The sequence below is a fragment of the Hydractinia symbiolongicarpus genome, chromosome 12, assembly GCF_029227915.1.
Source record: "Hydractinia symbiolongicarpus strain clone_291-10 chromosome 12, HSymV2.1, whole genome shotgun sequence".
Classification (NCBI taxonomy): Eukaryota; Metazoa; Cnidaria; class Hydrozoa; order Anthoathecata; family Hydractiniidae; genus Hydractinia; species Hydractinia symbiolongicarpus.
In genome coordinates, this window is record NC_079886.1 from 22,683,816 (window position 1) to 22,700,644 (window position 16,829).

At 33.8% G+C, this 16,829-nt stretch overlaps 1 protein-coding gene across 1 annotated transcript in view; it reads left to right on the forward strand.

Annotated features, from left to right (window-relative positions):
* LOC130622640 (bromodomain adjacent to zinc finger domain protein 2B-like) overlaps positions 1–16,233 on the forward strand; it is a 31,018-nt gene extending 14,785 nt beyond the window's left edge. Inside the window, exons 4-29 of the mRNA XM_057438126.1 lie at positions 221–349; positions 3,027–3,093; positions 3,217–3,331; positions 3,476–3,568; positions 3,883–4,096; positions 4,590–4,670; positions 4,892–4,929; positions 5,060–5,125; positions 5,244–5,354; positions 5,966–6,218; positions 6,560–6,699; positions 6,910–7,130; positions 7,232–7,306; positions 7,385–7,595; positions 7,768–7,824; positions 7,900–8,855; positions 9,214–9,299; positions 10,860–11,047; positions 11,844–12,200; positions 13,440–13,529; positions 13,756–13,812; positions 13,929–14,041; positions 14,330–14,570; positions 14,740–14,813; positions 15,462–15,543; positions 15,696–16,233. Of these exons, the coding sequence (XP_057294109.1) occupies positions 221–349; positions 3,027–3,093; positions 3,217–3,331; positions 3,476–3,568; positions 3,883–4,096; positions 4,590–4,670; positions 4,892–4,929; positions 5,060–5,125; positions 5,244–5,354; positions 5,966–6,218; positions 6,560–6,699; positions 6,910–7,130; positions 7,232–7,306; positions 7,385–7,595; positions 7,768–7,824; positions 7,900–8,855; positions 9,214–9,299; positions 10,860–11,047; positions 11,844–12,200; positions 13,440–13,529; positions 13,756–13,812; positions 13,929–14,041; positions 14,330–14,570; positions 14,740–14,813; positions 15,462–15,543; positions 15,696–15,938 (4,358 nt within the window). The 3' untranslated portion in view covers positions 15,939–16,233. The remainder of the gene's footprint in view (positions 1–220; positions 350–3,026; positions 3,094–3,216; positions 3,332–3,475; positions 3,569–3,882; positions 4,097–4,589; positions 4,671–4,891; positions 4,930–5,059; positions 5,126–5,243; positions 5,355–5,965; positions 6,219–6,559; positions 6,700–6,909; positions 7,131–7,231; positions 7,307–7,384; positions 7,596–7,767; positions 7,825–7,899; positions 8,856–9,213; positions 9,300–10,859; positions 11,048–11,843; positions 12,201–13,439; positions 13,530–13,755; positions 13,813–13,928; positions 14,042–14,329; positions 14,571–14,739; positions 14,814–15,461; positions 15,544–15,695) is intronic.
* Positions 16,234–16,829: the final 596 nt, after the last annotated feature.

Sequence of the window (16,829 nt, forward strand, 5' to 3'; positions counted from 1 at the left end):
TTTTTCATGTTACCATCAAGAAAGAATTTTTTTCTGATTGTTATTATAATTTGAAGTATTTGTGGTATTTTTTTTTAATTTGAGAATCTGTGGAATTACCCCCATGTGGCAGAAGATTCTTATTGATTTAAAGCGAGTCTCCAAAATTTAAATGACAAGTTATTTGTTTTTTTGTAACGTTTGGTATGCTGCACAATAAAATGTTATGTTCGTACTTTAGATTCAGATAGAGATTTAAGCAGCAATTCTGAAAGTGAAGACGATTTAGATACCACCATTGATTCTGCAGTGTCACAAGACTCTGACATTATTGGAAAAAAAAGAAAGACCACATCTGGCAACAATGAGAGTAAGCTTGTGTTTTGTATATTTGCAATTTTCGTCTAACGTCAATTATCTGCAACCATTTATTTTTATTGTCAAATTAGGCGATGTTTTATGCATAATGTAAGAGTTGAAAATGAAAGAATCGCTTTGTTAAGGGGAACCCCAGGTAAAAAATGATGTCAATGCATGATTTGATATGATTAGTACATATTTATAATTTGCCAAAATGACACTTATGTACTTCTCCCAGGCCTCTTAAATTTTTTTCAAAGACCCAATAACTCGGATCTGCAACTTGGTTTGCAAAAACATTTTCTGTGTAACCTTGTATCAGCCTTATATTTTCACTCACAGAATAAATTGCAAACTGACATGCAGATCCCAAGTTATGGGATCATCAGCAAAAAATTAAGAGGCCTGGCACAACAAGTGTGATTTTGGCCAAAAATTTTTATGGTAATCAATTCACCTTTATACTAATTATAGATTTATAAAGTTTGAATGCACATTCCTTAACACTTCTAAAATAACTAAAAATGTCAAAATTTGCTTTTACTGAAATATAACATCATAATTTATGCAGTATAATTAAATATGAAATTCTTTTAATGTGAATATATGGAGAACGAAAACAGCTTTTTAAAAACGTTAAAAAGACTTGTTAACCAACTTTTTCAGCTCTATAATATAAGTCCAACATCATTTTACACCTCAGGCTCCCTTTAAATATTACTTTTTTAAAAAAATTTGCTACTTCACGTTGGCAACTTTGTGTTTTACGTTAGCAATCTATATCCCATTTCGTAGATGTTCATTCTCGTACACGAACACCAGTTAAATTTAGAAAACGCAAAACTTTTGTAGTTTCAGTTACATCTGGCTTAAATAAAAAACAACAGTCTTGGTCATGAATATTTGCACCCGCGTGCGGTGGTACATACGCCTTTATGATTTTGGCGTGCAATTATTACATTCAGGAGAGCGGCAGCGCGGGGTTTTTGAAGCATAGTAGTTGGCAGAAAAATTGCCGACGTAATTTTGTTGTGAAATTTAAATGAATGGTGTTATTATGAAGAACGTAAGGTATAGAGAACATTAAAGTCGGCCCCTTTCCTTCATGCTGACACTCTTATGCTCGGCTGGTGCATTACACTGAGACTCGAACGAAAGACGGAGGACCATTTGGAACCATGCCACAAGTCAGTCCGACCTTCATCGTCACAGAGAATACTGCGAGAAGAGTGCGCACCCATGCAAGTTAAATATAACCAGAACATGGGAGGGGTTAGGTGTCCTGTACCTTAATACAGCTTTCGGACGAATGTTCTCGTAATGTAATAATACCAAAGAAAAAACATGTTCAATAAAGTTTAAAAAATCTTTTTAAAAGGGGAAAGAGAAATCAAATATGTTTAGTAATAATAATCGAAAAAAATGTATATCGTATTAAAAAGAAGTCTAGAAGTTCTGTCTCCTACACGACACAGCAGGCAATAAGTCAGCCCTACCCTCGGTTTTGTGAGAAGAGATGTTCTGCGAAGACTCTAACAATTGAGTCTCCTGTACAGTTTTGCTTTTCATTGAACTGTGCCTGTGACAAGCATTTTCGAAGCATGTCACCGGCTACTTCTGCGATATTCAACTTAATGATGCCCTGACCTTCAGTTTGTTAATAACATGTGTACAACTTACTTCCTAATCAGTTTATCTTAAAACATAGAGAGCTAGTTGGGACAGAACTATTAACTTAAGAAATACACCATCGGGAAGGTAGGTCAATAGGACTTGTACTTCATTTCCATTTGTCATTGTCTTAAGGAGAGCAATACAAGGTTAATGACGAAATTTTTTGCCAGCTGAAAAACAATAAAAAAAAACAAAAAATATTGTCGACGCAATACAGACGCAATACATTTGAAATGTATCTCACGTCAGCAATTTTAATGAAGGTGGGTATTTAATAGAAATACATTTTAGAGATACATTTTAACACAGAAGAACAATTATGTATTGGGTAAAGTCTGGGTAAGGGATTACTCTAAAATAGCTCATTTCTGCTTGGCGTGTGTACGAAGTAGAACAAGGCGCGTGATAAAGAGCACGCCCGAATTTCACATGGCGTGTGCGGAGGCGTGCGCGTGCGATCGCATGCCATTCATGACCAAGACTGAAACAAACCAGCAATAATTTGCTGAATTAAAAATAGGATTTTTCTGGTAACGTATCAAAATTCCCCTCAGAAATTTCCAGGTGCCAACATGAAGTAGAACAGCTGACAAAGATTTTTTTATATTTCAAAACAAACATTTTTGGAAATCTGTATGTTTCTTTGTAATGATCTGATTGTAAAACTTGAGTGGATATGTGTTATACTGTGTTTTACTGAAAATTTTTACAGACTTGGGACTGCCATTTCTCTGCAGTTTTTCTAAAGGTAACGAAAAAAAAAATAAAAAAATTGTAGAAGATTTCTTTAACTGAAAAAGATAAGGGCCAATTATTATATACGAAACGAAATGGCTGTAACATAGAAGCTGTCACAGCTGGAAAGCAATCGTCTCCAAAAAACCTATTATACACAGTGTTTGACTGTTCATTGATCCCGATATGACTAGTTGTCAACTAAAAGGTGAAACCTTTTTATTGTATCAAGACTTATATTACATTTTTTGTTTCTATCAAATTTTGCTTCACTTCAGTTATTGTTGCATTAAAAAAACGGAAGGTAGTTGATGAAGAAGTCATTAAAGTGCCATTGGAATTTGGGTGGGTAAATATTTTGGTAACACTTGTTCTCTAACAAAATGAAAAAGTGATTTTAGTGGATTTATTGTGATAACCATGATAGCAACAAAGTCTCTAGCTAATGGTCAAATCTTGATTATTAAGATGGCGTAGACAGACCAGATTACGCCCAGTGTCAACTGGGGAAAGTTTGCGAGGTGATGTTTATTACTACTCACCATGTGGGAAGAAACTTCGAACTTATCCAGAAATAAACAATGTAAGTTATTCTTAAAATCTTCACCATGGCTCATTTCATGCACTTTTTCTTACTTGGTACTTTCTTATTAAAATAAAAATTTATGTAATGATAAAAACCGATTAATACCACTACTCTTATATCTGTGATATCTTTGTTTATTAGTACATGCTGCAGAATCCTAATGTTGATGTCAAGTTGGAAAACTTCAGTTTCTCAACCAAATTGCGTGTTGGCGACTTTCTAGAAGCAAAACAGGTGTGTGTGTGTGTGTGTTTATATCCTCAATAAACCCTAGAAGAAGAATTACCATATAACTTTCAATCAAAGTGATAAGCTGCAGGGACATGATCAGTGTTTTTTGGGTGCAAGCACCTACATTTTGTTGCAAACTATAAGATAATTCACTTTGAGATACTTTTCCTAGTTATATTCCATAGTATTATTAAAATTGCAAAGAAAATGTATCCATCAATTGCAATTACTTAAGTTAATGAGTTTGCATGTTCAATGTCATTAAATACTTTTCTGTGACGGTGTGGCTATTACATCGTAATATATTCACACAACAGGGATCTAAATTCGAACCATTGTCGGATGAACAGGTGAATGAGCGTTTCAATGCCATTAGTGAAAAAAATCGACTGTCCCTTGAAAAAGCAGCTATAAAGAAGAAAGAAAAAGATTTGCAATTGCAAAAGAGCAAAAAAATTCAGCAAGAAAGACAGCGCAAGAAACTGGAGAAGCAAATGTTGAAGAAGCAAAGAGAAGAAGAAAGGAGGAGAGGTGTGTTATAATTTTAAACTGTAGTAAAAGTGCTAAACTTTTTAACATGTAAGTTTAGTATAATTCCCTCGGTAATATTCAGATATTGCATGCCTGTTCATTGAATATCAGGAATTGAGGTGAGTAATATTTTATGGGTGACGGAATGAAATATTGTCTCACCAAAAGTAGATAAATCTTATATTTAATAAGAATGTGTATGCAACATTTGTTTTATTTTATGCCAGAATTGTTTCTTCAGAAAGAGGAAAAAAACAGGAACTTTCCAGAGTGATATGAATACTAAACAGACAAACCAAAATAATATCTTCAATAAAAAAATATGTTTATAGATGTTATACAAAATTTATTATAACATCACAAAGCGGATGTAATTTTGTGGCATAATATCCTAAAGAAGTTTGATTTAGTTGTAAAGTCTCTACACTACTGAAGAAAAAATTAGATAATATATATGTGATGATTTTTACTCTGTATTTTTGTGGTTTATTAGCTATACAAGAAAAAGCTTTGGAAGCCAAACAAAAGAAGGAGAAAGAACGAGAAGCTGCTTTGCAAGCAAAAAGGATGAAAGGTAGTTTGGAAGTTTGTGTTTAGGCTTCTTGTAACCTATTGAAAGTGCCAGAATCTGTCCATATAGTTATGGAAAACTACTAGAACATCAAAAACGAAACGAAAGAATTAAATAAGCAAAAATTATCAATTGTGTTTGTGTATTGTAAAGTTTATTTTGATTCCATGGGACATAAGGTGGTACAACTCATCCTATAACAATAGAGATATTTTAATTTTTAGAGGAAGAAAGAATGAGGATAAAGGAATCCCGAGAGAAGGTGTGTACGTGTGTTTATATCACACCATTTTACTTAGATTGTCTTGTCAGTTGTTTTTTTTATATTCCGTTGTCTTGACAGTATCAGCTTTATTAGAGATTTTACAACATGGTATTTTTTGTCAATTTAGGAACGACTTCAAAAGCTTGAACAACAAAGATTAGAGAAGGAATGGAAACAACAGGCTCTTGAAAATGTAGGTTTAAAACTATGGTGTTATTACCAGCTTTTTGCAATCCTTATCACACCTTGATACTTAACCCTTAAAAGTAACAATTTTGCCTTTGAACTCTTCTGAGCGTGGTACTTTTCAGGAACGGGAAAAAAGGAGGCAGGAAATGGTAATAAATAAGGCACAAGAAAAGGAACAAAGGAGAAGAGAAGTTATTATGATGAAGGCATACGAGGCTCAAAAGAAAGCAGAGGTAAATTGATGTAGATTTAAATTTTTAGGAGGTTTATCAGGTTAATGGCTGGACTGACAAACAGTATCTATTTTAACAACTACATTTAAGCTCATTAACTGGACTTGTATTTGCATATTTATATATTTAACATAATCATGAAGTTTTTTTATTCACAGTCTTAATCTCACCATGTTATAAATTTATGGATCAAACGATCTGTTTAAAGACAGTGTTATAACTTGTCGCTTTGTTTTAATTATGAGGAGATAGGGAGGTGCTACCAGCCACAGAAATAGAACATATGAACGAAACCTTAAGACATAAAAACTGCAGTAATGACTTGTGCTTTTAAAATAATGCATTTATTTTTAGCTGTTTTAAGACATATGACTTAATGGAAACATTCTCTCCTCTGCAATACACCATCAAGGAGATCCTTGGTGAAATTCCCCAATAGACACTATTTCAAATTTCTGGAGTTTACCCCGGAAGTTAGCAGTTTGTCCATGTGGTTCTGTACAACATATGTTAATTCTGATCTGTTATAAGGATGATCAATAAAAGCTTATGAAAAAATACCAAGTTATTTATTTTCTGCTTTGTACTTCCATTCTTTCCTTGTATTATAGGAAAAAGAAAGATTAAAAGAGCAGCGGAGACTCGAGAAGACAATCATGAAACAACGTAAAATAGAACAAAAACGTTATGAGAAACTTATTTCTAGGGAGTTAAAGAAACCTATTGATGATATGGCTTTAAACGATTTGAAACCACTTCCTTTGCTTCCATCTGTTGCAAATTTAAATATTTCTGGACAAGCTTATGCTGATTTGTTAATGGTGCAGGAGTTTGTTCACTCATTTGGACATGTGATTGACATTAGTAAGTGTTAACAAAATAACTTGCAAGGTTCACAACCAACCAGGAGATCAGTAAATTATTAAGAAATTATTAATATTAAACATTTTCTTTAAAAAAAAACAGTTGTGAAATTGACAGGTAAGCTAAAAGAAAATTATAGGGAGTTCTCCATCTTACCATCTCGATTTAATATGCAATCATCTTTTGTTGAAAAATAATTAAACATCAACAGAGTAATCAATATGATATCAGAAAAATTTATTTAGTTTTATTATGGAATTATCATGACTGTTTTCTTATCTCTTATTTGTTTCTGCAGTAAAAATTTCATTAAATTATGATGTAGTGTATGTTATTTTTAGATGTTGAAGAAGATTTTCCTTCACTTGCTGATCTGCAAGTTTCTTTGCTATGCGAGTCTTCAAACGAAGATGCTCTCTTTAATGCGTGCCAGCAGTTACTTTTTTATGCTCTCTATGATCCCGGAATTTCTGGAAAATACGTGAGTAGACCTTAAGTTGCATCTGGTAAAATAAACCTGTACATCTGTAAATAATAATGTATACACATGATGTCAGCCACATGCCTTAGAGAAGGTGCATACCATACTTTCCCTTTAACTGTTCGAAACAGATTATTACCTTAATTCATTCAAAGGTTTTCTTTAAGATTCTTGAAGTTAATGTTTATTTGGTTGACTGTTTTTTTCCAGGCTTCAACTGCTCTTGGTACAAATTTACAGAATGTAGATTTGAACGAAACAAACATTTCTGAAGTTCTACGTTTATTTATGCTTTGTCGAAATGAAGGAGAAAACACAAAGTTATCTAGTCTGCTGGTGCATAAACCATTGGTTAGTTTGTCACCTACAGATAAGGCAGCAGCCTTAGCTTTTCTTTGTAACGAGCTGCTATGTGGAAAAGCTATTGGAAGGTTTGTTTTGATTGCAAGCATACCTTAATTAAACTAACATAAGTTATCCCATGTTAATTTTGCTGCTAATTGTGTTAATTCTTTTGTTACTTTTATTATAGGGAAATTGAGGGCAGTCTTGAAAATATGTCTAATCTGCGAAGAGATAAGTGGACGCTGGAAGGACAAATGAGGAAGTCAGTTTTATGAAAAGTCTGTTTTTTATGTGTGCGATATTCAAAAGTTAAGTGTTACACATCTTTTTTTCTTTATAGATTGAAGGTGGATATCTCCAAGAAGAAACCCAAATCACACAACGGGTTAGAAAAGAAACTGGTGAAACAAAACCTGAACTCTTCCCAAGGTTCTCAGGATGAAGAATCACGGGCAGATGACAAAGAAAGTGACGAAGACTCAGATGATGATGAACCTGGTCAGGACTTCTGTGTTAGCCAAAACGATGATGACGTTGATGGTGAATTTGATGTAAGATTTTTTTACATTTTTTTCACCAGTGATAAGCAAACATTTTTATATGGTTAATGTTTTGAATGTTAAGGACTTTAAGACAGAAACATTTAACAGACTAATTACTCAAACTACAAAAAAGAAGCAAGAAAAAATGTAAAGTTGCTTCATACTTTTTGACTTTGTGTAGACTGATGATCCACAAAATCTGGAACAAATGGAGAAAAAATTGAAACAAATGGAGAAGGTTAGTAATAAATAAGTTTTTTTCTTATATTTCCCACACTGTGTTTTACCTAGTGTGTTTTTTGCTGTATTTTAGAAGCATGCAAGGTTCCGAAGCAAGCTTTGTGATTCTTCGCATACAATACGAGGCGTACATCTGGGTCAGGACAGATACAAAAGACGATACTTTGTGCTGCCAAATGCTGGAGGAGTATATGTTGAGGGATTGGAGAGTGGTTTTTTCGATGAGGAAATGTGTCGAAAAACTCAGTTAGAAAAAGAGCAAACAAAAGAAAAGCTAGGCACCTTACTAACCACACTTAAATCTCCAAACGTTATTTCACCACCCTCAATAAAAATAGAAAACAAAGACACAAGCAGTTCTGCCAGAGAGACTGCTTCTGTTTTCAGTACAAGTTATGCACAAACCGAAAAACTTAGTTCATCCAGTTCAAGTATAAGTTCTGAACAGGTGGATGTTGAAATTAAACAGGAACACACAAAGCAAAATGTTGGCTTAGTTGCAAAAAATATTAGTCCTGGAATTGAACCCTTGAAAACCCATGGTATATTTTCTAAATCAGTTAAGTTGCCAGAAAAATGGTTTTCACTAAGAACTAAAGGTAAATGTGACGAACCAAAACCGTCACAATCGAAAAGTGACGTGCCCCCAAAGCTCTATCGTAAAAGTATGGATATTGTACCTCCAAAACTTAAAACGTTAAGTGAAGACCACATGTTTTTAGAATCTATTTATAAGTATTATTCATACACAGACGGTGCAGAGATGAATAAAAATGACGCATTAAAACTGTCAGCATACAGTCATCCAGCTAATCTAAATTCCTGTCCAGGAAATGTATCATCACTTTTTGGTTTGCCACCTGATCTTGACATAAATTTACTAATACAACAAGATCCGCAAAAAGCTGCTGAACTGCTCGAAATCCAAACAGCTGTTCCCCAGGAGATACCTAGTGACATGAAGCATGGCTGGTGGAGAATCATTGATCCAGATCTCCTCCAATGTGTAACCAAGGCAGCTCACTTAAGGTACTGTAATGAATGTGACTGTCCAGGAGGAATTTGATGACTAACACATAACATTGACTGTTGATGCCATTTTCCTTTGGAGAACCAAAATAAAAATAATGGTGCTATTTAAGGTGTTTTTAAATATTACATCTTTAAGGATTCCATTCTAATAGCTGGTTTCTAAATGACGTCAACTGTCTGTTGTCGAACTCCCAGGGACAGTCACTTACATTGGTTTTACCTTTAACTATTTGTCTCAGGAAATGTGTACTTGTTGATTTAAAAAAAAATGTTCAAGGGCGTTGTTTTTGTATTCTTATATGTTTTAGAAGTTTACTTAGTACTCAAATATTTTAATTTTTTTTTGGTTATAAAGGGGAATGCGAGAGCGATCACTTCAGAAAGCTGTTGCAAGATACAATGATTATGCTGTTAAATCATGTAAAGTTAATGAGCCAAAATGTAAGTGTGTTAAAATGTGTTTATGCTCACTGGATTCATTCCGAAAGAAGAGTGGTATTAAAACTCTTTATTGGTGTGACTCGTTAGATACATATTTCTTCTTTTAACCGACTTTTTCACCGACTGATAGCCTTGTGGTAGAGCGTTCGCTTTCAGTGCGGGAGGTCTTGGGTTCAAACCCCGGCCGAGTCATGCCAGAGACTATAAAAGTGTGAATCTATCCTTTCTGCTTAGCGCTCAGCATGAGAATAGGATTGATATCTTAGGCGGTTGTCTAGTTGAGCGATTGCTGTGCTTCCACGACTTTCGTAGCTCAAATGGGAGCTTTAAATGCGCTAGGACCACCTTCGCAGGACCCTCGTTGATAGCAGTACCAATAGGAACTGAAGAGGCTATCCTGGGTAAATAATAGTAATAATAATAATAATCTCGTGACAAAGATTTTCGCAGATCTTGTGTTTCAAAACAGATCTCAGTGTTTTAAAATTGTTAGATCTCGTTGAATTCATGCCAGTTAATATATTTTTGTATTTAAAGGAAATATGTTTAAATAACTGGTTAGTTAAATCTGTGTGTCACTTGACTTCTACAAAGAGGGTGTTGCAATTTCTGATTTTTTTATGTAATAGTAGTGTGTATGTTAAGATGGATTTTCACGAGGTGATTTGTGAATGGCGAAGTCTAACTCGTTGCGAAATATCTCTTTTTATTTCCAGAAGGACTTTAGAAAACCTTCGGTTGTTGAAAACAGAATAATTGTTTAAATTTAATGAAAGTTTTGCTAGAAATATTTTTATTCTGATCATATTAGAATTATTTAATCCACGTTTTTTATAAGCAACTTGTAGCTGCTGAGAGCTGGGACTGAGATTTAGCTCAAAAACTAAGTAGCAAACTGGCTAGCCTGAAAACTTAGAAAGAAGCCGAGCTTTAGTAATAAATAATCTAACAAAAAACTTACATAACGGTTTTTAAAAAATGACAAGTCCTTTTTTTCTAATAAATGTAACATTAAGTGTAGAAGTATAAAGTATAAAGTTGAAATCTGTGAAGAAAATTTAAACGTTAAGCGTAGTGTGTAACTTCTTAACCTTGACTGAAGCTGAAATAACATATGTTTTAAACTATAAAACAATTAAAGTAAGCGAAAACTTGTGATGATGATGAGAGGTTTGGGCAAGGAGGCGACATGTTAATAATAGTAACAAAAAATAACGACGATTCATTATATGATGTTTGGTCAGTTAAAAAATAGTTAAAAAATAAACTAGATTGATATTCATATCTGAAACTTCAAGTTTTAGATGTGTAGTAAATAAACTTTCTAAAAACTATGCACAAAAGGGAATACTAACATGGATTAGTCAGAAAACGATGTGTTACTTTCAAGACAATAGAAGCATAAATTCGAAGGAAGGAAGTTTAAAATTTATTCATTTACTATTTATCCTTGTTTACTTTATTTACCATTGTTGTTCATTGGAGTTCTTTTTGTTAAGAAATTGCAACTGCAGTGGTGCTAATATGGCATTGTTTACAATATTCAATGTCTCTTTATAGTCTCATTGGAATTTCCCGAAGATGACGTAAGTGAGGGTAAGGATGACGTAAAGAGTTCTGTTGTTAGATCCACTGGACCTGTTGTTGATCAATGGTTTCAAGCGTTAGCATATGCATTTGATAAAGCTGTCCTTATTGAAATTGAAGAGTTGGAGGAGAAAGTTTTTTCTGCAAGTTTGCAGATGAAGGTAATAGTATTGTGTTTTTGCAATGCTGAATATGTACTATATCAATATAATCATCTTCAAACAAGTTGCCTATTTGTTCTTGCTTATATTAACTTTTCAGTAACCTTTTACTATGCTATATTTTTTATAAGCACGAGGAGATTTAAGCCTTATTGCTCTTTTTTTTTTTAATCTTCCATTTTTCCATTCAATGTTCTAATAAAAAACGTGCATAATAATGAACAAACAAACAACATCTATGCAACCCAAAATTTCTTTAGTCTATAAAACAGTGACAAACAACATTTGGTAATAAAAACATAGCCTTTCTTGCTTATATTAATCCCCCAATATTGCAATAACAGCCTTTCTTGCTTCTGCGTTGTGAAGAAGTCCCCCAATATTGCAAATAACGAATCGGTGTGTACGATATAAGTGTGTATAAGAATTTTAAAGGACAGAGGAAGTCCTGAGAATCCTAAATAATGATGTAAATGTATCATGCATTATTACGAAGATTCTTTTGATCAAAAGGTGTAATTTTTAGGTGCTGAAGGGACGTTAAAATTATTTTTTTTAAATGAAACTAAGTTTGATTCAGTTCTTCAGTCGACAAGTCTACCAAAAATCAAGATAACACGTGATAATGGGGAAGAAGTGGCCTATTTTTAGATATATGTGCGTCATTTCTTACTTATCATACGCTCCAGTGAAAAGTTTAAGTTTTAGAAAATATTTTTTAAGAATAATAAAATTATATTAAATCTGTCTGTGTATATGTTGGTGCAATAAACCACTGATTTTTAATATTTTACAGGGATACCGTTTATCTCAAAAAATGTCAACCAACCTCCAGCTGGACATGAACAAAGAATACAAACCAGACGACGAAAATCACCCACTTCATTTGGCTACAGCCAAGCTTCTTGCTCTCGAAGCAGGTATCGAGAGACGATACCTGAAACATCCATTTCGTCTCGAGAAGCTGACCAAATCTGAAGCAATTGATGTGAATAAGGACGAGAACTTAAAGAACTCTAACATCCAGACGATAACACCTGCTCTAAGATTGTGGAGAGAAGCTGTGACTGAAGCAACATCAGCTGCTCAATTGACCATGTGCGTCAACAGATTGCTTGAATGTATTGCCTGGGATAAATCGATCATGAAAGTGGTACGTAGTATTATCCTACCATTTTAAATATTGTGCATAATTTAAAATACGTCTGGCTGATCACGTAACATTGCAGCAATTGGATCACGTGGCAGCAACAGGATTCGTTCCATGCCTTTGTGACCATCACATTAAACGCTTACACATCAAATCTACCTAGCAGTTCTACTAATGGAAGTCGGAGTAAATACTGTTTACAAGATTGGTGTTATGGCTTTATAAAATACAGTGGAACCTCTAATAGCGGTCACTTTGGGGGACCCAGCTTAGTGGCCGTTGCATTAGAGGTGACCGATGTATGGAGGTTTTATATGAACATCCTTTTTTATCAAAAAGTCTGGTCGTGGGAGGGGCTCAAAGAATGATTCATGATTAAAATAAACACAAGTAAATACGATGATCTTATCACTATAATCATGTTTCAACTTTTTACGGAAATAATCTGTAACTTTTTTTTGTGAAACATTTTTTAGCCTAAATGTTTCAAGTCGTAGTGTGACAAGATTCAAAGCACTTACTAAGTCAGCATCACCTAATGTTTCACAAAATTTGTTCAAATCAACTACAATAGATAAGGCTTCCTGACTTGACTTTATTGTAACTCTGGTCGTTTAATATCAAAATCATCCTTGACTTCTCGTGGTGTTTCTATTCGAAGAAAGGACTTGAAATACCTGTAACATCAAGCAAGGGGACATGTGAAAGCGTTAAAGTGGCAAGAGCAAGTTACGAAAAAATATCCTTTCACATACTACTGACCTCAGTAGAAAATTTCAAACATGATATATTATGAAGAAATATACCTATTGTAAATAAAAAAACATTTGTTTTTATTTTTCCTTTCATTTGCTTGCATAAAGATTTTGTTTGATCATTAATAAAGGTAAAATTAGACATTGGGACAATAGAAAGTGGCCGTTTGGCCGTTGATTGGAGGTGACCGATATATGGAGGGTTTTTTATAAGAGTTTCACCCTGATTTCGGCAGGGATTTTCTTTTCTGGCCGCTTATCAAGAGGTGACCGATGTATGGAGTTGACCGTTAATAGAGGTTCCACTGTACTCCTTTTTATCGTGAAAAAAACAAAAAAAAGTCATTTTTTCGAAGTAATTAAAGTTACTGTTTTCTAATTAAAGAAAAAAATTAAAACAAATTTCACTTATAGCCTAATTCGTACATCTATGTCTTAATTTTTAGTTCGTTTGCTGTTTGGATTAAATGTTCCTAATCTTTTTTAGTTTTGCATCTTGTGTCGAAAAAGTGACAATGAGGAGCGCTTACTGTTGTGTGATGCTTGTGATCGTGGATGCCATACATATTGTTGCAAGGTAGGATTGAATATATTTTTAAATTGTGCCTGTCTTAAATGTGAAATATTTATAAACTTTGTGAGCTAAATTCTGAGACTGGATGGTCAATGTAGATTAATTTTAGATGCATTCTGATTAATCTTAAATAACGTGGCATAATTAAAAAAAAGCGTTTTCAGAAATTTGGTTGCCATTCTTTTCGTGCTATTAAATCTAACTTTGATATTTTGCGTTTATTTTTCAGCCGAAATTAGACACGATACCTGATGGTGACTGGTTTTGTCAAGAATGTGTATTAATGGTAAATATACTTTTGATCTTTTTGCGATATCGACACATTATTGTGAGCCTATTCTCTCGGTAAATCTCGTTTTGAACTGCACGATTTGAGTTTGTTTATTTATTTTCTGTTTCCAGGCATCTGGGAGTGATCAATGCTACGTTTGCGAAGGAAAATCTGGCAGACGACAAAAATGTGGCTATTGCCCACGTCATTATCATTTGCATTGCTTAGATCCTCCATTACAGAAGTAAGTTTTGTGTGTATTTACTTCTTTCTCGTCTGGTCCACAATTCACATTAGATAGGTTGTTTTCAACTTTAGCAAAGTGTTCCGGAATACAGATATTTATTTCTGACTTGCATTTCTTTCGTTATTAGGTTTTTTGTGTGTGTGCTTCAAAAACTCAAAATATCGGAAAGATTATGATAAAAAACCCATGGAAAAACACGATAAATCATGTACAATATAAGCTCAGGGATATGTTTAAAATGAAGGAGTAACTAGTAGAATTAACTTAAAAACATTATCTTCTTAGAACTCCTCGTTCCCCATGGGCTTGTCCGGTTTGCAAGAAAGCACGCCTAAAAACAAAACCACAACCAAAGAAATACCCCCGTGTAGAAGAATTAGCACGCAAGGAGGAGGTCGCGAAGAGTAAATCGCCGAATAACCGACAACAAGTGTACAAAGATATGGAGCCGTGTAGACAAATGTTGACTGAATTAGAGAATCATGAACTGGCGTGGCCTTTTCTTGTTCCGGTGAACGGAAAACAGGTTTGCTTTTTATTTTAAGTTAAGGTTGGTGTTCTGACTGTCACTCGTTGAAATTAATTTTGTATAGACTCTACTTGCTAGTGGGTTGGAAAAACAAGTAATAAAAAATACCATGTTTATAATTTGCGTAAATTTTAGACTTCATTTTCTTTTCTTTTTATCGATTTAGTTTCCTGAGTACTACCAGGTTATTCGACACCCTATGGACTTCCACACCATGAAGACCAAACTCAGAGACTATGCGTGAGCGAACCTTTTTTATGATTTTTTCTTGTGTGTTTGTGACGAAGTCATACAGAATAATTATATTGATGTTGTTCTAAACATTTTTTAAGTAAGCTAAGTTCTATCTTGATGGTAGTTGAAGGATGTTTGGATTTATCAGTGGAATTATCTACTTGCAATCACCAATCTAACTTTGCTCATTGTTATTAGGGTGCAAGTGCAACTTTTAATTCAACTTGCATCATATTTGGTGTTGAGCTTAAAATTGACTTAAAGATGGATACTTGACTTTTTTGAATTAAGTTAAATTGAAAGAATATTAATATACATAACAGTTTGCATCAACAGCGGGATGGAACAGAACTAGCGTCCTTTTTTATTCTAAATTTAATGCCATAACTTAGCCTAACATTGTTAAAGTCAAAATTTGATGGAAATTTTGGAAATGCAATGATTTCGGAAAAGTGTTTCGTGTTAATGTATCCACGAGAATACAATGCCTTTGTTTTATTAATGCTTTAAATATTATATTCATTGTTTCTAATCTCAAATTTTTGCTTTTCTTGGACTTCATTCTTACATTGTGATCTGGTCATAAAAATGGACTTTTAAATGGTTATCTGTGGGTGAATTTAGAATTTTATTGGTAAATTTTTTTTCGTTTAGTTATAAAAGTCGTGATGAATTTGCACATGACGCTAGACGTGTGTTTATCAATTGCAACACTTTTAATGAGGATGATTCGGAGGTTCCTTGTTTGTTGTTGTTGTTTTTGTTTTTGTTATTGTTTTTATTTGTTTGAAATTTCATACAAAGATCGTTAATGGCAACCGCAAAAATAGATAAATAAAAACATACATAAAATATCATAAAATTGACACTTCTAACTGGAATTTTTAGGTCGGACAAGCTGGCAAATCGATGTCACGTTACTTCGATTCTCGATGGCCCGAAATCTTAAAGAATGCTGCGAACAAAAGAACATACGAAAAACAAGACAAACAATTAAATAGTTCGATGGACAAGGCTGATGACGATTCATCAGGTGACGAAGAAAGCAGTAGTGGTGATGAAGTTAGTAGTGAATCTGAAAGCAGCGAAGTGGAGGAGAGCGATGACGAAGCAACGACGAAAGCATCGTAGCGGAGTGGGGAAGAAAAAGTCGTAAAGAAAGGTTTATTTTAAAAAGAGTCCGAACTTGTATTATATATTTAGAATGGAAATTTTTCACGAGTGTACATACGGTCATTTTAACAAGTTCGATTTTCTTTAAGTTGATTGGGTGTTTGCCGAATCTATTTCGTCAAATGCTAACTGCAAGTACAAAGTTGTTTATAATAATTTTTGGGTTTTCCTCGTCTCGTTTTTATGTACCTGTCAATGTTTTTGTCAAATATGTTCATTCATACGCAGTTAAATATAACATTTTTTTAATTGACGAATGGAGTATTCTTATGAACTTTGTATTTTTACTCTCGTTTCTTTCTTGTTTATCCTTCCCATTGCTCGCCACGACTGAAAAGGGGTGGTCACAAATTATCTATGGTCAAACATACAAAACAATCGTTGTAATATTTATATGCAACTATCGACACATGCAGTACGACAGTCGCAAGTTATTTTGTACATGTTTTGTCAGTCTTTTTCATTATGCATGTGTGATTTTGTTCACAAACATTTGGTGGACGAGCGGAAGTAAATAAATCTATATTGAACGCTGCAGAACAGGTGTGCACGACCTCCTTTCCAGCATGTTTAATGCACTTCCCAACAGCTCAAAATATTCTAGGCACGGGGATGTCGTGCGCCCCGCAAAGCTAAGTCTGTAGTACATTAAGTGACGAGTCGCGAAGACATTTTTTTCATTTTCTACAACATCGTACAACCTAAAAGTTTTTGCAGGGTGCTTTGAATGTTGTACGACAGTGTTTTAATGCGTTCTTAGAAATTATGAAATCATAAAATTACTTCGCTTTGTTGATCATGAAAACTAATTTTAGTTTAACATCAAGATGACGTCATATAAAATTAAGG